Source organism: Talaromyces marneffei, chromosome 5 (assembly GCF_009556855.1).
Source record: "Talaromyces marneffei chromosome 5, complete sequence".
Lineage (NCBI taxonomy): Eukaryota > Fungi > Ascomycota > Eurotiomycetes > Eurotiales > Trichocomaceae > Talaromyces > Talaromyces marneffei.
The window spans coordinates 955308-969868 of record NC_072352.1 but is presented as its reverse complement, the minus strand read 5'-3'; the positions used below and the strand labels follow the sequence as shown (position 1 = coordinate 969868).

Here is a 14561-nt window from a genome sequence, read left to right as displayed (position 1 = left end):
CTTGGATACAGATAGATTCGTTTAGACGATATGACGAGGCCTTTCGTACAATTTATCTGGATGAATACACCTTCAAGAATCCTCTGCCAGTAATTCTTTCGTTGAACCATAAGGCTGTGAGAAAATGGGGATTTACCCCACAGGATCCAGATCGGCTGTCATGAAAGGATCTAGAAGTTATTAAATCGTAACCCAAGCCTACGATCTAAATAGCTCTCTCAGAACTACTATCTTCCAGCCGTAGTCTAATCAATTCGTCTTCCAAAGTATTTAATTGTACATAAAGTGCGTAGTGTCGGCCTTGATTGGATTGCGCCAATAAGCGCAATAGACGTTCACTTTGAAACATCAATGCACATAAACATTCAGGTCTTACTGGTCTAGCTCAGAAGTTAATTTATTCCCAACCTCCCCCCACCGACCAAAACGTCGAGACCTTCATCCACCCTGGTCACACACCAATTGTCAGGGATTATTATCAAACGGGGGATAAAAACAAGTAAAGAAATGGACAACACTGATCTGAACCTTGAACCGACCAGCAAAAAGCGCAAACTCAGCCGATCAGAGTCTTCGTCCCAGGGAGTCACTCGCAAGCATACTCGCGTCCTAGCGGCCTGCGACGAGTGTCGCATTAGCAAAACAAGATGTGACTCGGCAAGGCCGGTATGCGCAAAATGTCTGAAGAAAGGAGTGCCGTGTGTTTATCCGGATAAGGATCCCTTTTCAATGTACGTTACCTCCTCCCCCAATGGCAATGTCGAGAAAGTGTTATTTTGTACTGATACGTTTGAGAAAGATTTGAATCGTGGGGTCAACGTATACTTGGAGCCGTTGAGAGCCAGCAGAAGGTTCTCGTTGAATTAGTAGCTCAGAGAACAGATAGGGGACGGACTCCATTCACTACTGTGGCACGGGACTGGCAGATCTCACTTGAAGACGTCGATCTGGAGACAATCTCTAGAAATGACACTCCAAAAACACCTATCACTGGATCAGATATGATTCTCAGCTGGCCCATTTTCCCGAGAAACAAACCAGTAAATACATTTCCTGCATATGCCCATGCGGAAAAAGAGAAGAATGTTGACCCCCGTCATCAACAAATCATGCTTCCCAACACGATTGGCTACGACGGCTCTCAACGACGACGCATATTGGAGTTAAGGGATATCTACATGACTAAAATCCAGACCAAAAATCCCATCGTCGACGCATATGAATTAGATGAGCATCTTACCAAGATTTTGGAAAAAGGGTTCGACTGGAGTCCGTCGTCGTGCTTGGTGTTGCTGGTACTGTCGCTAGCTGCTATATGGGGGAATTATCCGCATGACGATCGGAGGACGGAAATGGCTTATATATCGTATGAAGGGTTTCCGCAAAGGGATTTTGTAATCAATTCAATTCCGAAACATCGGATGAGAGAGTCACTGGGGTATTTCTTGATGGCGAGAGAGCGGATGTCGACGGCGTATTTGGACGACTCGTTGTTGGGGGTTGTGTGTTTTTGTTTATTTGGGTATGCAAATAGTCTTTTTGGTTGAACTCAAGGGTCAAGGTTATGACTGACTGACAGTAATAGAATGTGGTATCAGTACAATATTGAGCCGATCCCGGGCTGGAAGATGTTTCGTACCGCATCAATGTTATGGGAGGCTTATAACGTGAAACACCGAGATGGGAGGACGGAGAGATCTAAACAGGAACAAAGTATGTCACTCATTTGTCTTTCTTCTTCCCCAGCTCTATATTAAAGGAAAACAGGCCTCGAGCAACGATTGTACTGGACATGTCTCAAATCCGAATGCGAGGTCCGCTACGAATTGGCTGATCTACCTTCATGCACATTGCACAAATCAGATTTCCCATTCTCCCTTCCAACGTTTTCGACCTCTTCAAATCTACCTCATTCATCCTCAACAGGGAGCAATCACCACGAACAATCCATCGAAGACTCGCCCTCACATTACTACTATCTCGCCGAAATTTCTCTCCGCAGACTTCTCAATCGCACTCGAAATGCTGTCGTAATTCTCAGCCCTGACATAGACTCTGCAACCGCATCAACTCTCGCCGAAACACTGTCCAAACTTGATTACCAGCTTGAGCAGTGGCTTGAATATCTCCCACCAGTACTCCGCTTCAATCGACCGCTTGAATCCCTGCCACCATCTAATGAACCCGAACTTGTCAAACTCGTCCGTGAACGTTACGTCGAGGTACGCGAGCTTCTTTGCCGAGCTCATCTTTATCTTTGTCTGCACTGCGGTACAACCCTCAGCCACGAACAAGCTCGCCTATACGGTACAAAAGCCAGTGAAGGATTAGCTCTATCAGTATATCGCATTCAAACCGAAAATCCATTTTTCCGACATCCAGGATCCTGGGGAGCATGTCGCGTAAGATTTAATCATTCACTATGTTTGATTGCTGCTTTCAGGGGGAAAGTCAATGGGATATCTTCGGCGGAGTATGTAGTCGTCCCCCCTGCGTGGGCGGATAGTGTGAGAGTTGTTATTGAGAGGCTAGAGGTCTGGAGCGAAGAGGGCGGTGGGATTAGGGAATTGGCTAGGTTGTTGAGATGGCTGATGGCGGACGTTGCTTAGTTGCCGTTTACATCACAACGTCAGATGTGTATATTGCCGTTTCGATATGATTAATTCCAGGTAGCAAAACGTATACATAACGAGATTGAACGCTCTTTATCTTCTATGATAAGATGATAAGATGCGATAATGCCAAACTTGTGTACGATGCATACTGAAGTGTTGTATATATGTACTAACTAAAAAATATGTCATCGTGTGCATGTGAAGATAATTATCTATAATGCTCTTAATAGAGGACCCTTCTTGATTGCTGGTATAACCTTGAACTCCAACGTCGGCGGAATATGGTCTTGATTCCAATACGTCGTAGCATGTCGAAACCAATGCGCATATGTCCCAGGCACATTATCCGAGCCCGGATTATCCCTCCACAAGGAACTAAGCGTAACCTTGAATACTCTCAAGATCATTCCATGTGCTAGTTTGAAGCCAAAGCTTCGCTGTAGACAGCCTTCCACAATCTCTCGTGCTTCTTTCTGTTCCGAACTTTCGGGCTCGCCTGGTTTTGGAAGTGCAAGCGACATGAGATCAAAGGCCTTTTGGCCATCCCATTGTGTCAGTTCGTTGATCAATTGAGAACCTTCCATGAATTCGATGCCGTAAACATGGTCCGCGACATACTGGGGTCCATCCCACCCATCTTCATCGTCGATAAGTCCCATGACCATAGTCAAGACTTGTCCTTGAATGATATAATCCGTCAGCAAGCGACTGACAACATCCGGGCCGAGAACCTTGTCATCTTCCTGGATGGTAAAACTACCACCCATCAACGGTACCTCTTTTAACAAGGGACTACTGTGCATTCCCTCCGTGCTCATTTGCCCACCATCCGCGGCCCATAACTCAAGAAGAAGGCGATGACATCTTGCAAAAAGCGGGTTGTTGCGATTAGATGCAAGAAAGTAGTTCATTAAACCGCGACCATCCACACCTCCGGAATTATAAGAAAGGACCTCGAACCGTGACTCTGGATTGCCAATTGTTTCGTCCCAGAGACGATTCAAATCACCGATTTGCATCAACCCTACATCTGCATATACGCCGCCATATTTCAGTAATAACGGCCACCGTACAAGATCGGAGGTGTGTTGAGGTGCATAATCTCCGCCTATCGTACCGTCCACAAACGCACCAGGGAAAATACCCGGGTTAGAGATATCCAGAAAATTGGCAACATTGAGGGGCGAGGAAGGGTCCCGGTCTAGTACACGTACTACCCAGCCACGTTTTGTAAGACGTCTGTGCCAAGAACGAACGTTTCGTCGTGTATATGGATGCATATTCTTGTACCTAGCATGCCAGAAGAACCATATGTTTTTCTCGTCTGTGACTGGTTTAGGGCTGAGAAGGTCTTGGTCGACTTCTTCATCTGGTCGTAGGTCAAGCAAGTCGTCTGGTATTGTGTACAATCCTGCTGGAACGGGATATGATGACGGATTCATGTCGCGTAGCAGATGGTGAGTGTCTGACATAGAATTAAGGGGTACAGGTGGTATCAATGGGGGTCTGCTAGATGGAGCATGGGCGAACAGCCTGCTAATAGAAAGCCTGTACACAGGATTGCGTTTTGTGTTCTGCTAGACAGCAAGGACATGGAACCCCAAGAAGACTTGGCTCATATTATATTCTCAAATCTGAGGCTATCGCATCCCGATGTAGAGAGGTGACCCATTGTACTGAGTATCATTGGTAGAGACTCAACTTAGAAAGAATTACTCATAATGACAAGCAGTGATTGGCCATTCTACTCCCACACTAGTCCATGCATGGTAAGCAAACGACCTCCGCTATGCCTAATATATGGTCTAGCTATGCGATTAATTAATTATGATTGGCCGATTTTGGATGAAATCCTATAGCTATTGCATGGGATGCATTCGAGGTACATAACCTAACTATCGCTTTGTCTATAGAAGGAGTTATGGTGAGCTATGTGATCATATTACTTAATATATATAAATAACTTAAATCAGGATGTAATAAGTGAGTAAGCTTCAGAATAACAGGCTGGTCTCCTCTTGGCATAGCGCCATCTTAAGTAATCAAATTTTATCACGATCAACGAAATCAAATCGTTTCAGCCTATACTTAGGATAGAGTTCTTATATCTTATATCTTTAGAGGCTCCATTGATGCCTCATTCTTTGAAGATTTTATTAAGGAGCTGCTTCATCATTATAGGAAATGGTCAGAACCAAAGTCAGTTATCGTTATGGATAACGCTTCTTTTCATCATCCTGAAAATATAGAAGCGATGTGTTCAATAACTGGTGTCAAACTTGTATATTTACCCCCACACTATCCAGATTTGAATCCAATCGAGGAGCTCTTTGCTGAGCTAAACGCCTTTATCCGACATCATTGGCAATCGTACGAGGATAACCCTAACCAAGGATTTAATAACTTTCTTAAATAGTATGTTGAAAAAGTAGGTACAAGGGAGCAAAGCGCAAAAGGACACTTGCGGAACGCAGGCCTTACAATTGAAGAAATATAATAGAACTAAGGGGATAGCTTTTTGCTAAAAGGAGATCTAAGTGGCAACTTTACCACATCACCTCTGAATGATGTAGAAAAATGCGAAGGAAATCAATATAAAATACCCAGCTATCCCAGATCCTCCTTTGGAAAAAGATATTAGAAAATAGTAGAGATTAGTACAGTAAGAATGAGAGTTAATCTATGATGTATGGAAGCCTATAATAGAAACCCGCCCATCAATATACCCTAGGGCAAGGGTGGCATCCTTGCTAGCTGAGCAATTAAAACGGTGCTCGGGAGGAAGCCATAGTAAAGTTTCACCTGCGAAGGAAACCCAGGAATTGGCTACAGATACTTGAGGATTAGAATTATATGGAGTTGAGTCATGATCGTGTCTGTCAGACGAGAATGTTTGGATGCGGTCCCGAGAGCCTGACGCCACTATTTGGCCATCGGACGAGAAGGCCACTGATATAACTGAAGCTGAATGGCCTTTGAGCATCTGCAGTTCAGAACCAGTCTTGGTGTCCCAGAATTTGATAGTGCGGTCCCAAGAGCCTGACACTACCGTTTGACCATCGGACGAGAAGGCCACCGATGTAACTGGATCTGAATGGGCCTTAAGCGTCTGCAGTTTAGAACCGGTCCTAGTATCCCAGAGCTTGATAGTACCGTCGTTAGAGCCTGACGCCACTGTTTGGCCATCAGACGAGAAGGCTACCGATGAAACCCAAGCTGAATGGGCCTTGAGCGTCTGCAGTTCAGAACTGGTCCTAGTATCCCAGAGCTTGATAGTACCATCCCAAGAGCCTGACGCCACCGTTTGGCCATCAGACGAGAAGGTTACCGATGAAACTGAATCTGAATGGCCGTTGAGTATCTGCAGTTCAGAGCCAGTCTTGGTATCCCAGAGCTTGATAGTGCAGTCGTTAGAGCCTGACGCCACCGTTTGGCCATCAGACGAGAAGGCCACCGATGTAACTGGATCTGAATGGCCTTTGAGTGTCTGCAGTTCAGAACCGGTCTTGGTATCCCAGAGCTTGATAGTGCAGTCCACAGAGCCTGACGTCACTGTTTGGCCATCGGAAGAGAAGGCCACTGATGTAAGTGAAGCTAAATGGCCTTTGAGTGTCTGCAGTTCAGAGCCAGTCTTGGTATCCCAGAGCTTGATAGTACAGTCCTGAGAGCCTGACGCTACTATTTGGCCATCGGACGAGCAGGCCACCGATGTAACTGAAGCCGAATGGCCTTTGAGCGTCTGCAATTCAGAACCGGTCTTGGTATCCCAGAACTTGATAGTGCGGTCCCAAGAGCCTGACGCCACTGCTTGGCCATCGGAAGAGAAGGCCACCGACGTAACCAAAGCTGAATGGGCCTTGAGCGTCTGCAATTCAGAACCGGTCTTGGTATCCCAGAACTTGATAGTGCGGTCCCAAGAGCCTGACGCCACTGCTTGGCCATCGGAAGAGAAGGCCACCGACGTAACCAAAGCTGAATGGGCCTTGAGCGTCTGCAGTTTAGAACCGGTCCTGGTATCCCAGAGCTTGATAGTACCATCGTTAGAGCCTGACGCCACTGTTTGGCCATTAGACGAGAAGGCTACCGATGAAACCCAAGCTGAATGGCCCTTGAGTATCTGCAGTTCAGAGCCAGCCTTGGTATCCCAGAGCTTGATAGTACTGTCCCAAGAGCCTGACGCCACCGTTTGGCCATCAGACGAGAAGGCCACTGATGTAACTGAAGCCGAATGGCCTTTGAGCGTCTGCAATTCAGAACCGGTCTTGGTATCCCAGAGCTTGATAGTGCGGTCTACAGAGCCTGACACCACTGTTTGGCCATCGGAAGAGAAGGCCACCGACATAACCGAAGCTGAATGGCCCTCGAGGGTTTGTAGTCCTGGGCTCCAATAATCCTCCACTTGTGGTAGTATGCTTATTTGTTTGGGACTGCTATCAAAAAACATCTTTCTTATCGTACTTTGCATTGGTGAAAATACTAGCCCAGAAGAATATAGTTGGAGTGGAGCAAGACTTGCTATGTAGGTGTTCTTCAGAATAAATCGTTTTGCGTCATAGAGAAAGTCGGAATATTTAGGATCCTGTATACTTGATTTTAGTCATTACTTGAGTGCAAATGCATAAAAACTTACCTTAGCGCCTGACTGAAGTATATCCATCATTGCCACCGCCTGTGATATAATACCCATTAGACTCAGTACCTCCAACCAGTGAAGGAAGTGCTTTTTCATAAAATTAAAAGCTACAGGATTAGTGATATGACCATGGCTATGTTCAAAATGATATATCCAATACCGACAGGAATATTGCAAGTCTGTTGAGATATGTTTGTTCACTTGATTATCAGATATATCTGTTCTTTGTGTCCCGTAGCTTGATAGACCACAGATATTTTGCTTCAAGGCAGCGTTCATAACACGGAGGCAATGCAGGAATATCTTCTGGTGCGTTTCTTTTTCATCCACATAGAAGATACTTGTTGTGTTAATGAGGAAGTCTCGGAATGACAAATGCAGGATTCGGACTGGTTGGTGAGGCTCCTCTGGTATATTTAGGACTGAGTGGAATCTATTCAATCGATTGCTGATATTACGTTGGGGTATTCCAGTCAGCTGTGAAAGGACAACAACGGAAAGAGGAGTAGCGAGAAGAATAATAACTCCAATTATGTTCTGAAACTCTTTTATGAGTTGCTCGGAATCACGCTCATTCTTTGATTTAATGAGTTGATTTAATACCGGTAGGTACGTTCTTTCAATATCTGATGTTGATGTTGCTGCTTCATCTTGGAGAACAGCTGCAAGACGTTCCTCGGGGAGCCAGTCTATATCCCCAATAAACCGACAGATGGTGGCTGCAAAAATAAACAAGGGGACAGCCATCTTTACCAACTTTTCCGTGTTCTCATTTTCAGGCCACTCCAGGGGAAGTAAATGGTCGTCCCGTATTTTTGACAGTTTGTGTTCTAGGAATAGGCGAATGTCATGTTCAATAACTGGTTTGGGAAGCTTGTGGAGGACCAAGTCTTGATGGTTATTACTCTGCCTGAAGCCAAGACGGATTGGCAGTTCCGGTCTGCTGGTCAGAAATATGCGTAGACAGAAAGACGTCACTTTCTGCAAGTTAAATAAAAGTCGAAGTATAATCTGGATATCATTTTCCTGATCACATTCATCTAGTGCGTCAATAATAACCACCACCGTTGCTGGTTGATCTGGATTGAATGTGAGTAAAGGTTAGAGAAGTAGCTTGTCGAATTGTTCGCTAAGAGATTTAGATAAGAGATTTGGATGATTTTTAATAGCTTTCACAATATCAGGCTCCAGTTGCTGATGTTTGGTGGCTAACTGCTTCGTGATACTAGATATCAGATATCTTGCATTACTCCGATCGGCTTCGCCCCGTTTGAAGAAGAAAGTGGCGCCAAGCCGCTCTTTTTCTTCAAAGCATCTCGCAACCGTTCGGGCAATAGTAGACTTCCCTGTCCCTGCCATTCCATTCAACCAGAATATACATTTCCCGTCCGGTGACTCGGCCCAGGCTAGGATTTGGGATAGAAGCTCGGTCCTGGTGCCTGGAAGACAAAAATCTTCATGCTGATCCGCGTACGAGTCGAACTCGGCCCCATACGCAATTGGTAGCTTGTCTAGGGGGTCTGTACTCGTCAATAAGATCCCCAAATTGAAACAGGTTGCATAATCTTATCTACCTGCTTGAGGACCGAAGTAAGTATTGGTTGTGCCGTAATTAATCCCTATCTGCATTCCAGAATTCTGGCTATGAAATGATACCGAAGACTCCATTGCCATGATCACAGAACAATAATAATAAACGACAATGATTGTGGTGATAATAGCACAACGATGTTTGGAATGTGGAAGCGGAGTCGGCGGGGTAAGGCCAGTACTGGAGTGATTGGTCAACTCATCTACACCTGATTAGCGGTCGAAAGTCAGCCGCTTGTCAACTGCACTGTTTTTCAGTGCTGTATTGGTGTTTCATGTGATGTCATATAAGTAGTATCTTGTATCGTTTCTGACCATCAAACTGGATGATCTAACAGGGTAGACGTGCCATACTTATAGCGGCACAGATTCTTCCGTCCAGGTTCGTACAACAAATCCGCGGATAAAGATAGGTCTCAGAATGCTTCACTTTGTTACAATTAGCATGCCGTGCATGGACCGTTGCCTTTGTCTCGAGTCCCAACTTCACCATGGGAGGTGTTACGGTCTCCGGAACAATAGCTTCAGATTCATCCCTGGACGCAAATGTCCAATATGTTATGGCTTGTCTATAAGCCTCGTTTGGCTGATTTAACCAACGATATCCACACGAGAAGGAAGGCAGTAGAGAGTTCAGGAAGCGAATAAAATCACTGCACAAAAAGATCGTTCCCCGTCAACCTGCCAAAGTTGAGGGGCATCATAGACTCACAGTATGGCGCTCGCCCGGCTTTGCGTTGTTTACAGCCGTTAGAAAAGGCATAGCTGAGAGGAACTTTGTGACCGACGCTCGCTCCATCGGAACCACTTGAAACAGATATTAGAAACAAGTTGATCTAATGAGTGAAACGACCCCTTCGTGACCAATACTGCTGGGGTAGTTAACATACACCACTCGACAATGGACAATATCTGCGGATGTGGGATCAGAACTACCACACCCGAAACGGCTCCTAATCTCGGCAGGTCAGATGGCGAAACCCATTTTACGATTGGACACCTGAAACCTTGTTCTCCCCGATAGATTTCCCCTGCAAAAGAAAGTCGATAGTTATCTACGTACTCCGGATTCTTCCTAGAGTGCTCGTCGACTCCACGTTTACTCCACAGATCTTCTAGTCATGAACAGGGCCCTATTCCCTAGACTGTAGAATCAGGCACGTCGTCATTCTCCGTTGAATATGTATGTAGCACCGTATATAAATTCAATATTCCCGGGTCGGCTTGGCAACTTGGCAACTTGGCAAATTTTCGCTCATGAAGAACCAGGTCCGCCTAGCCTTGATACAGTTGGAGTAAGCAATAGCCCTGTAGCCAGTCAGGATCTTGCAGACGTCCATACTCTGTAATATGATTAATAATCGCCTCTATTAAATACCTCCAACGTAGAGTATGTAGTAGAATGGTGGAATTCAAACCCGGGTGCCGAATTTTGTAGCCGAAGGCGGGTAATACCCGTTTCATATGGATGATAGAGGGACCAAAGAGGGTCAAATGGAGACAAGAGAGGGTGCGTGCGCCCTTATTAAACGTTGAATATGAATTGAATCATTATTGTGCGGAGGAGATTGATAAATGGTAAATGCCCCGCAATCTCCAAATTTTCTGCAGCGTTTTTGTTTAATCCCAGTCGCCAGCTTGTTTTCCATTCATAGCAACTTCACATTCCTGATTAAGTGCCGAGTACGCGCGACACACCCCTTGATATCTCATCATGGGCTCGATAAATAATCCCAGTAACCCTCTGGGACCGGTCATCCCTCTCTTGTTAGATGGCAAGGAAATCACTACCGAGGTGACGTACGATGTAGTCTCGCCACTCACCGGCCAACCCGTCTACAAATGCTCCTCTGCCTCCGTCGAAGATGCCAAAAGAGCAGTCGAATCCGCACAAGCCGCTTTCGAGTCATGGTCACAAACAAAGCCCAACGATCGAAGAGACATTATCCTCCGGGTTGCAGACCTCTTACTACGGGATAAGGAGATATTGCGCACAGTTGTCCACAATGAGACCGGAGAAGTCGATTCCATGTTCGACTTTGAGCACAATCTAGCGGTGCAAGCATGTAAGGCCGTTGCAGGATTGATTTCTACTATCCGTGGAACTGTCCCGACAGTCGGCGATGAAGGCAGGTCCGCCATGGTCCTTCGCGAACCCTTCGGTGTTGTCCTCTCGATCGCTCCATGGAATGCGCCTTATATCCTCGGTGTTAGGTCATGTCTTGGTCCTCTGGCGATGGGCAACACGGTTATATTCAAGGGTTCTGAATTCAGCCCCGGTGTTTACTACAAGATTGCTTCCATTTTCCACGAAGCCGGGCTTCCGAAGGGATGTCTCAATACCATCATTCATTGCCCGCAAGACGCCGCCGAAGTCACATCAGCACTCATCGCGTCGCCTAGTGTCCGCAAGATCAACTTTACTGGTAGCGCACTCGTCGGTGGAATTATCGCTAGTCAAGCAGCGAAACTCCTCAAGCCAACTCTCATGGAACTTGGCGGCAAGGCCCCTACCATCGTATGCGAGGACGCCAATCTCCAAGACGCTGCTCTAGGTGCAACTCTTGGATCTTTCCTGAATTCCGGTCAGGTCTGCATGTGCACAGAACGTGTGATTGTCCACTCAGCTGTTGCAGATCAATTCAAAGAAATCTTCAAGCAAACAATCGATCAAATCTTTGGTACCCCTGATGGATTGACATTGGTAAACGGACTGCCCGTTACCAAGAACAAGAAACTCCTCGCCGATGCCATTTCAAAGGGCGCAAAGGTCGTACACGGTGATCCCAACCATAACGCCAAACTCAACACCGCCATGCGCCCTGTAGTGCTAGAAGGCGTAAAGGAAGGAATGGACATTTACCACACCGAGTCATTCGGACCTACAGTATCTCTCTTTACAGTTGAAAATGACGAAGAAGCCATCAAACTTGCCAATGACACCGAGTACGGTTTGGCTGCTTCTGTATACACAGAAGATCTCAGACGCGCATTCCGAATTGCGAAGCAGATCCAGTCGGGAGCTGTGCATATTAATGCCATGAGTATACATGATGAGAGCGGTTTGCCGCATGGTGGGTTTAAGAGTAGTGGATATGGTCGGTTTAATGGCGTTGAAGGCCTGGAGGAGTGGGTTCAGACCAAAACTATTACGTGGAAGGACTGAATGGTGATTTCTCATAATTGATGGCTGTTTGGGTGTTTATCATGTACATACAACAATACAGCGTTTACCACACTTTAGCCCTTACGATGTGAATGGATAAATTGTACGTTAATTATTCCAGGTTGGGCATCGAACAATGCATTTGTTGGTCCGGTGTTATATAAACTCCTTAAGGGGGGTATCGCCATACTTATCAGACTGGATGAACCAGTGGACGCGAAATCGGATTCCCACTGGCGCAAAATGCATGCAAATGACAAAGAACCGATGTTGATCACTTTCCGATATAGTCTATATCACATGGATCCCATTATTGAGCAAAACAAATTCTTTATGGTTAGAATGAAGTCATTAAGTGTTTGGCTCGGTTTAAGATCGGCCTAGATACCGAAGTCGGTTTCCTTTCTGAAGCAAGGTGCACATGTAGACGTCTATATTTAAGGCCAGTACTATTGAGTCGATATGGGCCATGATACTTTGAACAATATCAATGCGACATCTGAAGTACTAATTTCGTACTTAATATGATGGGTTTGACGGCCAATCTAGGCAATATGTGGCGGCCTCTTTCGGCCCCCATTAGTCCTCTTCAGCCATTCATGGCCATGCTAGCGATATTAGCATATTTGGTCGTGCGATTCATTTATAGGAAATATCTTTACCCGAAATTCTTTACTCCTCTCAAGCATATCCCGCTGGCGATAGCAAAACCCCCATCAAAGGACGACGAGAAAGAGGTTACCAGCTCACGGAAAGTGGTATCATCCCTGCGCTATGCCTCTGCGACTGTGCCGAATAATGGTCTCCTTCGATTTTATCGCAAGGATATGAACGAGAGAGTTCTAGTCACTGGTGTAAAGGCGTTGAACGATATTCTTGTAACGAAAGCGTCGGCGTTTGTGAAGCCCGAGCCCGTCCGGCGGAAATTGTATGTGTTTGGTGGTGATGGGCTGCTTTTATCTGAAGGCGAGACACATAAGGTATGCTTGTCTTTTTTTTCCTTGGAGCTTTCAACCCATCTGTTCGATTGACATTCATGATTGCACCAGGCCCAACGTAAAGGTTTAATGCCAGCATTCTCCTTCCGCCACATCAAAGATCTCTACCCGATCTTCTGGTCCAAGTCGAGAGATCTCGTCAAAGTCCTTGAACATGAAATCTCGCACCAAGGATCTTCAAAATCGGACGTCATCGTCATGAAAACCTGGGCAACCCGAACGACCCTCGACATCCTCGGTCTTGCCGGAATGGACCACGATTTTCGGTTTTTGCGAGACCCGACAAACGCTCTCGTCCAGCATTATGAGAAAACCCAAACTCCTCCCTCTCGCGTTGAAGTTCTGCTCGGGGCCATTTTGTCGTTGCTCACTTCGAATTACGAGGTGCTAATGACGAAGATTCCGACTGCGCGGGTGCGACAATTGAACGAAGGATCGAAGTATATTCGGCAACTCTGCCGCCAACTAATTCAAGAAAAGCGTGAGAAAATGAACAAACCAGAGTCACAAACTGGAGTGGACATCATCTCCGTTGCGCTGAGAAGCGAGGCATTTACCAATGAAAATCTCGTGGATCAGATGATGACATTCCTCGCAGCTGGTCATGGCACAACCAGTCATTCTCTTCAATGGGCGGTATACGCTCTTTGCAAGCATCAAGACATACAAAGCCGACTGCGAAAGGAAGTGCGCGATTGTCTGCCTTCAATCAGCGATCCAGAATCTATCATCACGGCGCAGGAACTTGATAGTCTCCCATATCTCCACGCCTTTTGCAACGAAGTACTCCGTTTCTACCCTTCCATCCCCGCCACAGCTCGAGCATCCATTCGAGACACGACAGTTGCAGGGTATCATATCCCCAAGAACACAGGCTTCATCATCCCAATGGGAATAATCAACCACGACCCAGAACTATGGGGACTAACAGCATCGACCTTTGATCCGGAACGCTGGTTAGGTGAAGGACGAGCCAATTCCGGTGGTGTCCAGAACCACCTCGGATTTCTTACCTTCTTACATGGTCCTAGGAGTTGCATTGGATCGGGGTTTGCGAGGGCTGAATTGGCTTTTTTGGTTGCTGCGCTTGTAGGGAGGTTTCAGATGGATCTTGAGGATCCGGATGGCAAGTTTGAGTTGAGTACGCATGGTATTGGGACTTCTCCGAAGGATGGGGTGCGCACGAGGTTGAGGGTTTTGGACGGGTGGTGAGTCAATATAATTGTAGGGATTTGGGATATATCCACTAGATAACTAGTTAATTCTAATATGTATATTGATAATCAATGATCTTCGCTCATTCAGGGTCTATAAATTGCCTTCGATCCGTGATTTTCTTGTTAAAAAGATTCCAAAGTTTTTGTCACGTACCTAGGTAGTCCCGATTCCTATGGTTTAGGTATATACACAGGCGGTATACTTGCGAGGTATAGCTACAACTAAATTTAACAAGATAGATCTATTTTATATAGAAAATACTTACCACCGACGAAATAAAGTATAAAAGTACTTGGTATAAAATCTATAAGATGCCAGACTATTGGGGCTCGTGGTACAGT

The 14561-nt window shown here is 45.9% G+C and overlaps 5 protein-coding genes across 5 annotated transcripts; 3 read left to right on the top strand and 2 right to left on the bottom strand.

Annotated features, from left to right (window-relative positions):
• Positions 1-507: 507 nt before the first annotated feature.
• Positions 508-2609, top strand: EYB26_006671 (uncharacterized protein; the record flags this gene model as incomplete). Its single annotated transcript, XM_054265947.1, has 4 exons — positions 508-731; positions 800-1522; positions 1586-1713; positions 1768-2609. The coding sequence occupies 4 exons, from the start codon at positions 508-510 to the stop codon at positions 2607-2609; spliced, it is 1917 nt and encodes a 638-aa protein (XP_054121922.1).
• Positions 2610-2827: 218 nt separating this feature from the next.
• EYB26_006670 (uncharacterized protein) lies at positions 2828-4057 on the bottom strand (the record flags this gene model as incomplete). Its single annotated transcript, XM_054265946.1, has 1 exon — positions 2828-4057. One exon carries the CDS (start codon positions 4055-4057, stop codon positions 2828-2830), a length of 1230 nt encoding a protein of 409 aa, XP_054121921.1.
• A 1238-nt stretch (positions 4058-5295) lies between these two features.
• Positions 5296-8922, bottom strand: EYB26_006669 (uncharacterized protein; the record flags this gene model as incomplete). Its single annotated transcript, XM_054265945.1, has 4 exons — positions 5296-7194; positions 7246-8327; positions 8499-8768; positions 8823-8922. The coding sequence occupies 4 exons, from the start codon at positions 8920-8922 to the stop codon at positions 5296-5298; spliced, it is 3351 nt and encodes a 1116-aa protein (XP_054121920.1).
• A 1630-nt stretch (positions 8923-10552) lies between these two features.
• Positions 10553-12004, top strand: EYB26_006668 (uncharacterized protein; the record flags this gene model as incomplete). The annotated part of the gene is made up of 1 exon (XM_054265944.1): positions 10553-12004. One exon carries the CDS (start codon positions 10553-10555, stop codon positions 12002-12004), a length of 1452 nt encoding a protein of 483 aa, XP_054121919.1.
• Positions 12005-12558: 554 nt separating this feature from the next.
• On the top strand, positions 12559-14214 carry EYB26_006667 (uncharacterized protein; the record flags this gene model as incomplete). The annotated part of the gene is made up of 2 exons (XM_054265943.1): positions 12559-12984; positions 13054-14214. The coding sequence occupies 2 exons, from the start codon at positions 12559-12561 to the stop codon at positions 14212-14214; spliced, it is 1587 nt and encodes a 528-aa protein (XP_054121918.1).
• Positions 14215-14561: the final 347 nt, after the last annotated feature.